The sequence below is a fragment of the Strigops habroptila genome, chromosome 1, assembly GCF_004027225.2.
Source record: "Strigops habroptila isolate Jane chromosome 1, bStrHab1.2.pri, whole genome shotgun sequence".
NCBI lineage: Eukaryota > Metazoa > Chordata > Aves > Psittaciformes > Psittacidae > Strigops > Strigops habroptila.
The window spans coordinates 128,444,555-128,460,109 of NC_044277.2; the positions used below are offsets into that span (position 1 = coordinate 128,444,555).

A 15,555-nucleotide genomic window follows, 5' to 3' on the forward strand; every position below is an offset into this window, starting at 1 on the left:
TCAATACCTTGCGGTGAAATGCCCTGCAGAATAGGTCAGCAGAGGACACAAGCACCTGCTATTGTGGCATTCTGCTCCCTGGGAATTACTGTAAACTTGCTCAAAACCAAGGTTTCTATGTAACTACTCAAGATTTCGTGGGTTGGCTACACTGTTTAATTTCGGGTTATTACTAATTTTTTTTTTTTAACTCATACTGTATTCATGTAAAGTTCACTAAACTTCCATAAGGAGTTTTTATTGAGCTTACAACTGTTTATGAGAATAGATTAAGAAATGTCTACACATTAAATAGGAGTGGTTTGCAGCAATTAAAGACCAGTCATTTAATCAGGTATTGACTTAATTAGACTGTCTTAGTAAAAGAACAAGAAATAGTAAAACCATATCTTTCCAAAATATGGAAAAGCAACTGTGGTGGTTACCATAGTGTGGGGCTATGGGAATTAATGTTTGTGAAAAAAAATTATGCTGGTTTATAATAGAAAATATATTATGCTGTTACAGTAAGATAGGATATTCTTCACTTACTTTACATTTTCTATGTTACAATAATTTTGCATAATAAAGAGTTTCAGAAAAATGCGTTTTGAGTGCACTGGCCAAATCTGACTTTGAATGCAGCTGAGGAAATTAAGTGGCACAATATACTTAACTCAGTCCCTTGAGACAGCCTTTTGTTAAATCTTGACTGAAATCCATAGAAGTAAATCAGCACCTTTCAGATGAGCTGCCAAGTCACAAATGTACTGTTTGCTATCACAACAATTGCCATGAACCATATTGATTTGGAGTTCAGATAAATGCCCTTTGCGTGACTTTGAGTGAGGAGCCGCTTAGTCTGTTGCTTCATGAAGGGGGAAGTCTCTTCAAAAACATTGTTTACTTGCAACAGTCCGCTTGTGCAGAGGCTTTCTATTTTAAGTAAGCTATAAAATGTTTTCTTGGACTATATAGGAGATCTTGATGGCTCGATTTCCTGTCCACTTAGGCCCGTCTGCACTATGAATAGAATGGATTTTGCGAATGGGGTTCTGACATGGTTGCCATTTGTGCAGTGGGCAGCTGGGTGTGCTGAAGGCTTGAGCTACGTAATCCTTGTGAGCTATGGTTGATATTAGATAAACTTACGGTTGTTCTTGCTGATGTCCCTCATTTCCTACAATCAAGGGTAATTAAAAGTCATCAGAAGGGTTTGGCTTCTCCCCTGAATTTTTCAATTATCCATTTTTCCTTCATTACATGCATTTTTCTTCATTGTGCCATGTATACTATAGAGAGAGGCAATGAAGAATGCTTCTGTTCGTGCTGTTAATAATGGTAACGTTTTTGCATGCTTCACATTTTATTGGGAGACTAGCGCATAGGTAAGACTTACAGCCTCAGTAATTATCTGGAATTTTGTCTCTCAAGCTGACAGATTGGTGTTTCCTCCCCAGGCATTAAATGGTTTTGTATTAGTTGTTACGGCCGATGCTCTGGTTTTTTACGTCTCTTCTACTATCCAAGACTACTTGGGGTTCCAACAAGTAAGTTTATTTTTTCCTCTATTTTTTTGCAGCAGTTTTGCTTAATTTCAGAGAGCATCAGTGTTCATGTTTAGGGTCTAATAGTTTGTGTAACAGAAGTCTCACTGAGGTACTTTGGGTTGGGTTACTTTGAAACCGTATTACTTTTCTATCAGTTTACGTAGCTGAAATGGGACCTCAGGCCAAGCACAACAGGAATATAGTTCCCAAGCTGAGTTAGGCGAGATATGAAATTTTCACACTTAATTAGTCTTTACTAGAACAACTGTTTGAAATGTAATACTGTGGTGTTATCCAGTTTATGATGCTGATCGAGACATAATTCAATGGGAAGGTACTTATTTTAATAGAAACCCTTCATGCAAAGTTAACTCCATATGCCCTGAGGCTTTAACTCGTGTGATTTTAGTATTAGTATTAGTATTTTTAGAATTTTAGTGTTCTCTTGCTCATATTTACTTTATTTACTTATTTATTTCAAAACAGTATTTGTTATTTACAGTTAATGGTGGAGATCGCATGTGGCTAGCTTCCTTGGGCTTGCAAGCCACGTACCAAAGTAGTAAAGACCAAGACCCAGTGGGCTCACGTTGCCTTCCTTAGAGAACTCCTGGGATTAGTTTATGTTAAGAAGATAGAAGATTAGGTATAGTTATCGGCTTATATCTTTGGGTACTGGATGATAATAGATTCAGTTGCTGTCTAAAAATAGGGAGAAACTCTGCATGTTCTGCAATTTTAGCTAACTGATAAGAGACTGGGGAATGTTTGTATAGAAGAAAATATTCCAAACAGAACATAATTATTCCTGGGGTTACAGATTCTTTTGGTGTCGGGGAATGAAGAAAAATGCTTGGAAAACAAATTGGGCATAAAATTTGTACAGTAATGCCAATAAATCAAGTGCATGTTATAGGAGTGAAGTCTTAGTTACAAAAAATAGCATTTCTGGCAATTTATTCTGGAAAATACTGACTCTTTTATGAAATTCATGAAAGCAAAACGAGCTAAGCTTATGCTTTTGCCAGCTCATCTAATTTCTTCAGGTCTATGTTTTATTTTAAATACTTTCTGTTTATATAATGGTTGGATTTTCCATTCACGCAGAAAACGGGCAGTTTAACTCCTCTAAGTTGACTGAGGCTTTTCTTGACTATTTTGGGTGGGCTTTTTCCCTTTAATTTCTTTCAACCACTGATTCTGGCTGTTGTAGCTTTACCATTTAGATCACAATCCTAACCATGCAACTGGTGGTGATATGAGAGCTTAATAATTACAGATTTTAATTCATCCTTTAGAAGTGACAAAGCTTTCAGTCAAACAAAACCAATGTTCATAATCTACTTCGCTTAGTTCTGGAAGTTATTTGGCTTCTTTTGTATTCCTGCAGCATCTAGAATGAGTCAGGTCCAAGTACCAGCTGGCAAGTACTTTATTTACCAGTATGTAAAGTTAAATGGTTTAAACCTTAAGCATAACAGTTCCAGGCTTGCTTAGATAAAAGCAGGTAAAGAAATACTTGACATAATGTTATTTTTTCAAAGGTAGTATATTTTTTTTTTAATTATTATTTCTTATGTTTGCAGTCATGGGTGTGACTGTATTCTTCTCTGGGCTGCTAAAAATTGTTTCACAAAGCTTTACCACATGCATGCAAATGTATGTTTTTATCTCTGAGCAAAATGAATTTTGTTATATCTGTAGCAGCGTTTTCAACCAGGCAACTTATATCACACTGTCATATAAGTTTCTTATTCTCCCTTTCCCACCTTTTTCCTTTTTGTATGTAGTCTGATATTATACATCAGAGCGTATTTGAATTGATTCACACAGAAGACAGGCCTGAGTTTCAACGACAGCTACATTGGGCATTAAATCCTGCCCAGTCTGGAGATTCTGGACCAAGTGTACAAGGTGAGAATACGCTCAACTTAGGTGTTTGCCTGTCTGATTAGTGTTTGGGGTTTTTCAATCTTTGTATGTAAAAAAAAAAAAAAAAAAAAAAAAAAAAAAAAAATCTTTTATACTAACAAAGGAAGGAAAAACATCTTCTAAACTTACTGACTTTTAGATATGTTTAGCCAACAGTAGGAATTACTATTTTTTTTACACTTTAGATTAGCACTGCTATTCATAGCCCAGCACCATTAAAATGCTAATTATACTTTAAATTAGAAGACTTTAGTTTGAAGCATAAATGACTGAATATCTTGCATGTCTGATCAGTAGTGCTGTGGTAAACAGCAAATCAGGTACCTGCATGTTTGTGTTGCAAACAAGGCACTCATAAGTGGACAGTTTCTTTTGGTGACATAAGAAACAAGGAAGTTTCATTTTTCTGTGTTCACCCTCAACTGTACGGCTTGTCTTAAATAGTTATTTGAATGAGAAAGTGGTTTCTCCGAAGTAATGGTCTCTCTTTTGCACCTGCTACTCTTGGTCGCAGATTGTGATGCCTGATTTTTTACCTTGCAAAAGCCAGCAGACAGTTGGGTACGACAGCTTCTTTAAGCTCTGCAGGCTGGTAGATCTGTTCTGTAAATAAGAATGTGTTATTTACAGTGTTAATGTTATGGAAGGACAAAGAATGTTCTCATCCACATTCGTCAGTATTTTATGCAGGCTACCACATGGGCCAGCACTTCTCTTGGGAATAAGAAGGGAAGAGGAATAAAAGATGAAATACATGAGCCTTTAAGACCAAATGGTATGCTTGTTAGAGCATCAGATTATCACATTATTGGCTGATGCTTAAGTGACCCGCTATAGCGAGAAACAACTGAGGAGAAACATTGCTATCTGTCAGAACAGAGATGTGTAGGTACAGATAGTGGTGTGTAGCTTGGGAAGCATATGCCTGCCTCATGACAACAACAAAACTGCTGAGACAACTCAACAATGCTCCATTTTGCACAACAGTTGTTTAAATATGTAGATAAAACTCTCTGTTACTGTAAGTTACTTGATTATAGGTTGCTGGGTTTAATCCAGAAAAAGTCCGTGTTATTTTTGAATAAATCTACCATTCATAAAGCAACTTGATTTAAAACTCTAACAGCTTCATATTTAATATTTTAGAGTATGGAAATGCTGTGATTTGACAGAGAAATAAAACCCAGCAAGTGTTATTCACTTGATTGGCTCACAGCTCAGTAGATTTCAATCTTTCATTTAGTTGTCAACATTGTTATATCGCCTATGGATCAATCTACACAGTCCGGTTGAAAACATGCTATGCAACTAGTTAATATTACAGTTTGGTAGAGCAAGCAGCTGCTGGCGTTCAGAAATGAGGCTTTTATGTGTTGGCTTACTGTATGCTTTAGAGTGAAATAGTGTTCTATAGCACTTAAGCAAACGCATATTAATTTACAAAAGGTTGTATTTGAAATGTATGATGCCAAGTTGACTTGGCATCAGATTTAACTGAATAATGGGAAGTGGTGAGCAGGATTACAAACAGTTGTTTGTTTTGTACCTTGTGTTCCCAGCTTACTAAAAGCTGCTAATTATTTTTGGGCCTCAAGTAACATAAAATGTTTGGATGTTGAGGATTTTTAAACTGAATTGAGATTTATAACAAATGATAATGCTATGATCATAAGGATCCTCTCCATTTCTGCTAATTTAATCCATTTCCTTTTTAATATGTTCAGCTAGCATTATGTAGATATTTATAGATATAATTGGACTCAGGCTTAAGCAGAGATTCCAGCCTGAGTCTGGGAACTAATTCTGCTTCAGTTAGCCCAAACTGGTTGTTTCTCACTCAATACCCTGGAGTATGCCCCTAGACCACTGGTTTCCTCAGCTGTTACTGTGCTTCCCAGACACTCTTCCCAGTCCTGTTACATTCCCAGAGAAGTCTGCAGAATTCTGATTTTTCAGTCCAAAATACCTGCTTCAGGGCCACAAGTCTGGATTATTTTCTAAAGATTGCTTGCTATACCACCATGTGTGGTCTTGAGGTTATAGAGAAGAAAAGGACTCAATGCACAGCATCATCTGCACATCACTTCATGGTGTTGATGAGATACGGTGTGAGTTTCATGGTGTTGATGAGATACGGTGTGAGTTTCATGAGGGATACGAGTTCTGACCCCTGTAGTGTTAACTGGTAGTTTTGCTCCAGGGATTGCAGATGCTCTGTAGGACACTTTGCCTTCTTACAGTGTCACTTCTCAAAAATCTTAGCAGTAATACCATTCTGCATCTTGTCTGCCTGGGAAAGTGCAGCAGTATGCCTTTCACAAATGTAGGAGGTTTGGGCTTGAAGCACATTCCCTTGTGTTTTGAGTTCTGTTCATCTCCTATTGTGAGCTACAGATGGTGTCGCTTCTTCCACCAAAGCCTGTTCACTCTTGGGAACTACCAGTTTTCCTCAGTAAGCTGACAGATGCTTTAGAGAACCCAGATAAGATACCTGCGTTCAAATTCCAGCTCTGTGGTTACCAAAAGGAAAACACTGAGTTGCTTCTGTGGCAGAAAACCTGAAGGGCATGCCCACCAGTTTTTACTTAATTTTCTGTGTGTATTAATTTCTAGGGAATGACCAGTTTGTGGGTTTTTCATACAGACATATATATTACAAATAAGATCACTTTGCTAAATTTGCTATAAGTAGACATGCTCTGGTATCTCTGTGTATGTAGTCTCATGCAGAACATATGTATTCTATCAGAAGTTTATTGATTTACCTTCTGTTTTTACTCTATATTGCAAATGTTTAAGTCTGTTTTCTAAATGCTACTTAGCAGCGAAAGTTTGTCCTGAAGTGGGAAAAGAATATCATGTTGATATCCTAGTTGTCAATCATGGGTTTGAGTCTTTTTTTTCTTATAGTTACTGTGCCTTTTGCAGATCCTGCTGTTGCAGAAATACTGGCGTGCTCTTTGAGAACTCTGCAACTGATGCAGATTCTAGATTGTTGACAATCATAATGAATCAATTAAAAATAAACAAACAAAAACCCCAAACAAAACTCAAAAAACCCCATGACTTAAAAAAATAAAAATAAAAAACCCTAAACAAAACAAAAAACCCCAAACCCGTGCAGTTTTCAAATATTGTAAAATGTAATCCCATCAGAAGAACTGGTACTTAACCTGGTGTTATAATCAGTATAGGTTCTGAGGATGTTTCCAGTTTACATTGTTCTTGCTCAGGTCATGAACTAATGCTTTGTTTATGAGACGGAAGATGATTTGTTATAGATAGCCTTCACTAGGTGTTCTTCTAAAAATAATCCTTATAAACAATCCTTTCCTGTAGGAGATAATGGCTTTTCACAGCCAGCAACCTATTATAACCCAGACCAACTTCCTCCAGAGAATTCTTCCTTTATGGAAAGGAATTTCATCTGCAGGTTACGATGCCTCCTGGATAATTCATCTGGGTTCCTGGTGAGTATGGAGTTGTGTAAAAACTTCCACATATGCTTGCAAGTTGGAAATCTGCACTATGTTTACAATAAGTACAGCAATTTGCTTTATTTGTTAAATCTTCTTACATATCTGAGCTGCTTGAACCAGTATGTTTGAGTTAGTGACACTAATTGCATCCCCTTCAACATGTTACAACCAGGTGCAAGTTCTCTCATTTCTCATGGCTCAGTTTACTCAATGAAATATGAATAAGCATCTGCTTTTGTAAAGTACTATGTGATTTGCGGATAAAGAAGCATTACAAAGATTATTTTCTGTTGAGTATCTTGAGATGCAATAAGTCATAATAACTAACAGAGCCGTAGTTTTCCCTTACTTGGGAAGGTCAGTGCTTGCTCTTTTTAATCCTTCTCTCTCTCTTCCTCCCCCCCCCCCCCCCCCAAGTGTTGGAGATGTGAAAAGAAATGTGGGTTTATCATCATTTAGGTGACTTCTTACAAATAGAATTGTTTATATAGGATGTTGCCATTGTACACATTTGCATACCTCATACTAATGACTGACAAATGCAAGAGAAATAATGTCATGTTAATTGTATGTATGTATGATGCCATGTTCATTAGGATATTAGAAAACCCAGTTTTTACTACCTTCCTGTTAGTTCTTTTTCCAGTAAGTTTATTAGTAGATCTCAGTGATACGCTCAGGGCTGTAACAACAGTATTCTGCATTGTAGCTAGCATTTGTGTATGTGATGCTACAAAGCTTGAATTACATGGGTCTAAAAAAAGGTAAATACATGTATTGCATCGTGACAGAAATACCTTACTCTTAAATATCTCCAACATATAGCAATTATTTTTTTCCTTATCCTAAGGCTATGAATTTTCAAGGACGATTAAAGTTTCTCCATGGACAAAACAAGAAAGGGAAGGATGGTGCTGCTTTGTCTCCTCAGCTCGCTCTGTTTGCAGTAGCTACTCCCCTGCAGCCACCATCTATCCTTGAGATACGAACCAAAAACTTCATCTTCAGAACTAAACATAAACTGGATTTCACACCTACTGGCTGTGATGCAAAGTAGGTATAAATTATTCTGCATAATGCTCTAATAATTTACTGATGATATCAGTTTCAAGTATGTATTTGAAATATAAGGGCTACTATTTCAGTCGATACTGATGATTGTTTAGGAGCTGTTACGATTTTTCTCTTTAGCTCTGCTACTAAGTAAAGAGAAATGGGATTGTCATAGTGTACTTCCTTAAAAGGGCATATTGCTTTCTGACTCTGAATCATTCCAAACCAAACAGGCCGCCCCCAAAAAAAACAAACCACACCCATACACGAACTATTTCTCCTTCAACTCCAAGAGATGTAAAATACAATGGAGATGTTATTTACTTCAAAATAAATTAAGTCCTTTTTTTGTACTATGGCTTTACCGATTTCCAAGTAATTTTTTTCCCTACATAAAAACTGGAAATACTATTCCATTATGTTGATCCACAGATCAACATAACATAACTATGCATCAACATGGCAGAAAGCCCATTAAGATGCTTCTTTATCAAAAGTATAGCCTCTGGTCTCCTTCCTTCCTTCTCTCCTCCTTCCTATTATTGACTGATAATGCTTTCAGCTTTCAGACTCATTTTCAGTCAAATCTCATATGGATTTCCATGCCTACTTGTAGGATAATGTAGTCAAATTACTTGGTATTCTGTCTATTGATAAACTAAAATGTTCTATGGGTTTTTATAAACTGATACAAGTAAAAGTTAACAAAAAGTTAACACAGGCTTTTCATTCTTCTGTTCGATTTTTTTTTTTTCCATTATGCTTCACTTGAAACCTTCAATTTTTGTCATATTTTACACTTTTGCATATATTTTTTCCCAGCCCTACTTTTTCCTCTTTTTTTTCCCTCTATGTTTAGATCTCTATTTTTGTTCCAAATCCTGTTTCAGTCTCTTTAACAAATGCTGTTAAGTTCTTCATCTCCCTGACCTCTAGTAAAGTAATTTTGACTACCAAGATCAAATGTGATATTGCCTGTACTCCTCTGAGGTGTGTCTTAGAAAGCTTAAATGCTTAAACGCAAACGCAGGGGTGCCAAATCAATAGCAAAAGGGATGTAGTTCTGAGATATGCCCTGGTTTGAATTTTAAGCTAATAAAAGTACTAATTTAGGCAAGAAGTTTTGCATGGCTAAAGTTAAGCCCCTAGTCATTTCTACATGCACGCACGTGTAGGTAAATGCTATGAAATAGAGCTAAGCAAACAGTGTCTTTCATTGCAACAGATGGCAGCTGCCTGCTATAAGTGAGCATGTTCAAAAGTATGAAATCAGGAGTCCAGCTGAACTGTAGACATACTCTTTCTTTTTCGATGATGTAATAATTCTGTGAGCCCGTTTCTAGTCACTGGAAGCAAGTTGGGGGACTAGTAAAAATTTTGATTTGCTAGCTGTATGTTTCCTTTTAGAACTGTCATGCTTCTGCATACAATTGGTATTGCAACAAAATGTAGTTAGCACTTGCATCTGAAATGTTCTAGCCATAATTGACTTGCTTGACTTTAATTCTGTGAGTTGGCTCATCAGCAGTGTTGCAATTTTTTGTTTTTACCTTTCAGAGGAAAGATTGTCCTGGGATACACTGAAGCAGAGCTATGTATGAGAGGAACAGGATACCAGTTTATTCATGCAGCTGATATGCTTTACTGTGCTGAAAATCATGTCCGAAGTAAGCTTCATTCCCTAAGAAAGGCTGGAAAATTTAAAGCATTTATTATATTTGTACTGAAAAAATACAATGAAGTACTCTTAAAAAAGAAAAAAAAAAAAAGAAGTTATTGTTAACAAAAAGAACACTGTTCATGTCATCTTTCCCTCCCTATAAAAACTTACATTGGATGAATTAATATCTAGACCCTTTTAGGTTATATATTCCAGTTTCTGTCATATCTTGCTCTTCTCACTTCCTTCTCTGCTCAATCCAGCTTCTGCTATTTCAACAACTTCCTTTGGGCAAAGGGACTGTTTCAAAGATAGCTTTCCTGTTAGGAAGTTAAATAAAGTATTTTCTTCTGATAATCAGTGTAAGATTTTTTAACACTATTTAACCTGTGATTTAGCATGCTATGTCTGTGTACCTTTCGAGTTTTGATTCTTGTCGGCTTGATTTGGTTTAAGTAACAGCTTAAGAAGAGAAGTATGTTTTAAGCTAAGGAAATAAGCATCAGCTATCTGATATGTAACTGCTGAATGGACTTCTTTCTTTATATTTTTGTTAGCTGTAACATACTTGTCTTTGGAAGTTACAGAAACATCTTCAGGATGTTTTGGTGCTGCTTCTTTTCTACTGACTTCTCTTGAAAAACTGCTTTTTCTTTTTAACTTGAGAAGCTTAGTTCTCAACCTGTATTAAGCAGGTTTTCTCTTTCAGGTACAGCTCAGTCACTTTTGTCTATCAGTAGGTTTTGATTTTTCAGTAAGGAATAAGAAAGATTTCCAGAATAGAATGGGATGAAACTTTGTTTTGAAATTATGGTTTAAAACTTTGTCTTAAAACTGGTTTTATTGCATTTCTGATGCTAAGATAAAAAGAAAGTCTTGTAGCAAAGATTATTTGAGGATTCTTAAACTTCCCTATATCTTTTATTTAATTTTTCTGTCTAGAAATGCAGTGTTTTCAGCAACGTATAACAAAAATGTAGTATTTTTTACAAGCATTGCCAGTGAAGTGATAGTGGAAATGAAAAATAATGTATTTTGAAGTAGCTCTGCATAAACCAGTCACGATATGAAAGAATTGGATTCAAAGTGAATGTGGTTTTTGATTTCTTAAATAATAGTCACATTTCAGATGTAAAAGAGATTTAAGCTCTTTTCATGAAAATGTCATTTACATGTTCTAGTATTAATTTCTCTTATTGCAGAAATAATGGATGAAGCTCAATACAGGATGTTGCCAGTCTGTGGGGGATCTCTTAAAATTGCATGCAGCTTGGCTTTGATTTTACCACTAAAGTAGGCATCTTAAAGTGATCAATCATCCTGTTTCACTATGAATACATTAGTGCTGCACAGAAATGGGTGATTGAGGACATGAGATTTGTAAAATTGCTCTACAAATGGGAGTACTTTAATGACATACCAGATTTTCCTATTTTTATTCACTGGATAGTAAACAGTATGCTTACTCTTTGACTCTAGTGATGAAGACAGGTGAAAGTGGAATGACTGTATTTAGGCTTCTAACCAAAGAAAATCGATGGGCCTGGGTGCAGGCAAATGCACGTCTTGTCTACAAAAATGGAAGACCAGATTACATCATTGCTACGCAAAGACCTCTTACGTAAGTCATCATTGTATGAAGCAGTATACTTCAAAACTGAAAACTTTTGAGCTTTTTTATATTCAGAAAGGCATTTGTTATTTTTAAATAAACCCCCTTTAAAACCTGAACTCCAAATAGAAAACCTCTTTCAAACTGCTGAAAAATATTGAAAATAATTCTGTTATTTCAGAACTTTACGTGGCATAGTCCTTTATGTGTAAAATTCTAGACATTTTTATTTCATATGAAGAATAAGAGCAGTGGTACAAGCACCATGTTATTCCATCCAGCCTTTTTTTTAATACAGTATCCCCATTCATGAAAACTAAGCAATCTAAATGCAGTTGTGTAGAAGAAACAGCAGATAACATAAATTAAGTCCTTTATGGTGCTGATCTAAATTCTACATAGTATGGAATTCGGCATGATTATACAGGTTAAATAATTTTTGCTAAGGAGTCTGTAAAATGGAGGAAAAGAGATACTTCGGTATTGAAGTATTCATTTACTTGATATGCCAAGAAAAACAAAGTGTGGAACAAAGCCCACTTATTTTCATTTCAGCTCATAATGCACAGAAAATGATGTATGCTATCTACATTTAATTACAAATGTAATATGTAAATGTGGTGTTAGAGTCATAAGCTCCTTATTTCGTAATCTGCCTCTTGGTTTAACACAGCCAAGTTGAGCTCAAACAGCTAGGAATTTAAAAAATGCCTACAAATACAGTTTGTTTTTTTTTATATTAATTCCAGGGGACAAAAAGGTTACAGAAAATGTTTAGTACTGCAGTATTATGCTATATATCTGATTTATTTTCAGAGATGACGAAGGGGCAGAACATCTACGGAAGCGTAACATGAAATTGCCCTTCATGTTTGCCACTGGTGAGGCTGTGTTATATGAGGTATCTTTCCCTATGTCAAGCCTTATGGATCCTTCTCAGCCGAAGAATAAAAGCACAACAGCAAAAGGAGCCAAAGCAACGCTACAAAATGATTCTGTGGATCCAAACTCCCTGCTAGGTGCCATGTTAAGGCAAGATGAGTCTGTGTATCTCTGCCCTCCAGCGTCACATAAACTTTCCTTTGAGCGGAACTTCTTTGCAGACAGCAGGGATGAACTGGGTGGTGGTGTTAGCAGCAGTTGGATGGATAATCTCCTACCTGCTGGAAATGACAACATTCTCAAGCGGAAACTAATGGAGTGTTCCCAGGACAGTACTGTTCCACTCCCTGAAGACAGTGCAGCACTCTTTCAAGATAACAAAACCAGTGATTTGTACAACATCATGAAAAATCTGGGTATTGACTTTGAAGATCTAAAGTGTATTCAGCAGGATGAGGAGTTTTTTAAAACTGAATTATCTGATGTGGATGATATTGGGGATATCAACATAACTGATGAAATCTTGACTTACGTTCAGGATTCCTTAAATAGGTCTGACTTCTTATATTCAGGCTGTAACCAGCAGCAGTCCTTGGTCCAGAATGAAGGTTGCTTGGTACAGCCAGAGTTAGATCCACATCAATTTCATCAGCACCAGAAACAGCTCATAGAGCAGCAACAGCAGCAGCAGCAGCAACTCTGTCAAAAGATGAAACATATGCAAGTTAATGGGATGTTCACAAATTGGAGCTCTGGCACCAGCATGCCTCATAGCTGCTCGCAGCAGCAGCCTCAGCAATATGAATTCCCTGGCATGCACGCAACTACATCCGAGTTCTCTTACAAATCAGAAGTAAACACTTCCCCGTATGCGTGTAGGCAAGAGTTTATCCCTTACAAGCAACCCACAGCAATGATGCCGCAGCTTTCTAATTTCTCTCAAATTGATTTCCCTGTAGCAGGTTTTGACAGATCAACCTATTCTGCTTCTTCCAACTTGGAGGATTTTCTCAGTTGCTTGCAGCAAGTCCCTGAAAATCATGAGTGTGGGATAAACTCTGAGTCTGTTACGCTAACTCCTCAAACGTGCTACGCAGGCGCTGTTTCTATGTACCAGTGCGCGCAAGAAGCACAGCCCAGCTGTGTGGATCAAATGCAGTTTGATCCTATGATGACAAGTCAACAAACGTTGTTGAACAAGGTAAGGTGAACAACATTGCTACATTGCTTGCATTTTGAATCGTGGTTTTATTGTTCTGGGTGGCTACCAGGATGCAATTTGCCATAATTGTGTGTCACTGAGTTTGATGGGTTAGCAGTGTGGCGAATGTCCTTGCTTTATTTGTTCATTAGATTGAAGAGAGTTGTATTTGGTCATTTTTTTATGTACAGGTATCCACAGCTTGGTAGCTCTCTTTGCAGTATTATAACAAGAGTGAGTGAACTAGTCTGTTGTACCTACCGGTAATTTTCCCATAGGAGTAAAGGAAAAGCAGTTTGGTCAAAAGTTTGGGATTTGCTTATATGTCTTTTTTGAGAGGAGTGGCATGATGTCAGAAATATTGTCTGGCACATTTGTTTTCATGAAATATGTTGTAAAGATCCAGAAAGACACCTTCAAAAAAAAAAAAAAACCACTAATGTTCTCTAGCTTCTCAGATTCTTCAATGCTTTTAGGATTGCTTAAAATATCGGATTGTAATGTCACACAAATAGTGTGAAATATTATGAACTTGCATTTCTACACACAGTAAGTGAAAGTCAGCTTGTTCTTCAGGCTGCTAATTTGTCTGCTGCAGACAAAATAGCAGGAAAAAAAGTATTTTCAAGTAGGTAAGTTGGACCTTTTTCCACATTGTGCTAAGGAGAATGCACAGTAAAAGCTGTAAAAGAGGAGCCTGGCTGTAGCATAGACTACAGCTTTAAGCACAGTTCTTCATAAAATTAACTTAGAAATAAAAAAAAAAAATCAATTACTAGGGCAGTTCCTGATTCTGAACAACCTTTGAAGTAATTTAAATTGTACCATTTCTTTCTGTTAATGCTGCTCAAGTACAAGGCTACAGTTATTATATATTTTTTTTTTTTTTTTTTACTTCAGTGAGTTAAGGTTCTAAAGTACTGATCCTACAAATGCTTATGCACATGCATAAGCATTTACAGAATTAAAGCATTAATTGCCATTTAAACTACACAAGGCAGAGGTGAGGAATGCAAGTAGAACATACCCAGTTTTTTGGTACGCTTAATACAAGTACAAAACATACCCTTTTTTAAAACTGCTTCACTAGTGGAAAAAAAGATAATTGCAGAATTGCAGAAATCTAGCTAAAATATGGGACAGTTCAGCAAGATGACCAACTGCTGCCTGGGTACCCAAGAGCTGAAGTAGCATGAATCTACTGGCAAGCTGCTGTGCGCAAGCATGCACAGTGCTTGGCTGTTTGTTACCAAGCCAATGTTGCCTGGTCAATGTTATTAACCCTTCAGTGTTTGATTGCTGCAAAGCAGTTCCAAGGTCATCCAAGTTCATCTCTAAAGTAGTATAGAATTGTTCTGTTCACAAAAGCTATACTGGTGTGATGCGTAAGTTTTGAACAGCCAGTGAATAAGCAATTCCATTTTTTCTCTTTGATGGTTGGTTTCAATTACATTTATTTTGTAGATTATTTTGTTATGTTGCATTAATCTTTTTCATAATTTTCTTTCTTGCTTACTTTTTCTTCTCATTTATTCGTATAAATTTTAATGACTAATGACTAAGCATCTCAATGCAGGAATGAATACGTCTATTACTTCATATTTACTACAGTACAGTGCTTCAGTACTAATATTGTGTTTAGCTTGTTTGTCACTAAAAAAAAAAGTGAACAAAGGCTGCTTTGTGAAAGGTTATCTATAAGTTGTTCAGAGGCAAATTCAGCCCCTCTTGCTATGGTATACCTATGCTATGTGGATTTGGATAGCATTCATAAGCAGAATGCTAGTGCAGAACTGGTGCACATTAGCTCTTGTTTACCTCTGAGGAGAACTGCTGAACATTTGTCCAAATGAGCTTAAAAAAGGAGCATGTTCGTTGATAAGGAAGGATTATTCCCCCAACCCCTTTCGTGAAAGAGTGATCGTAGCTCTCTTCAAGTCTTTGTGGGTCCAAAACTTATGTATGCCAACTGGGGTTGGTTGGGGGTGGGAAGAGACTGCTTGTTCCTAAACCAAATAACATTGACTTTAGCAGCCTATACTGGTATATACTGTTCACATGAAAAAACCCAGCATCTCTTTTATCAGACTACTCAGTTTTGACCTCCAGTCACATCTGCAAATTAACATTTTTATAGATTGATGGCAAAGTAAGGCTTTATATAAACCAAATATGTTGTGTTGAGAAATGTTTTAATGTAGAAACAG

The 15,555-nt window shown here is 36.5% G+C and overlaps 1 protein-coding gene across 1 annotated transcript in view; it reads left to right on the forward strand.

Annotated features, from left to right (window-relative positions):
• AHR (aryl hydrocarbon receptor) overlaps positions 1–15,555 on the forward strand; it is a 59,824-nt gene that overhangs the window by 39,470 nt on the left and 4,799 nt on the right. Inside the window, exons 4-10 of the mRNA XM_030487819.1 lie at positions 1,440–1,529; positions 3,320–3,443; positions 6,801–6,931; positions 7,791–7,993; positions 9,551–9,660; positions 11,133–11,274; positions 12,082–13,348. Coding sequence (XP_030343679.1) covers positions 1,440–1,529; positions 3,320–3,443; positions 6,801–6,931; positions 7,791–7,993; positions 9,551–9,660; positions 11,133–11,274; positions 12,082–13,348 — 2,067 coding nt within the window. The remainder of the gene's footprint in view (positions 1–1,439; positions 1,530–3,319; positions 3,444–6,800; positions 6,932–7,790; positions 7,994–9,550; positions 9,661–11,132; positions 11,275–12,081; positions 13,349–15,555) is intronic.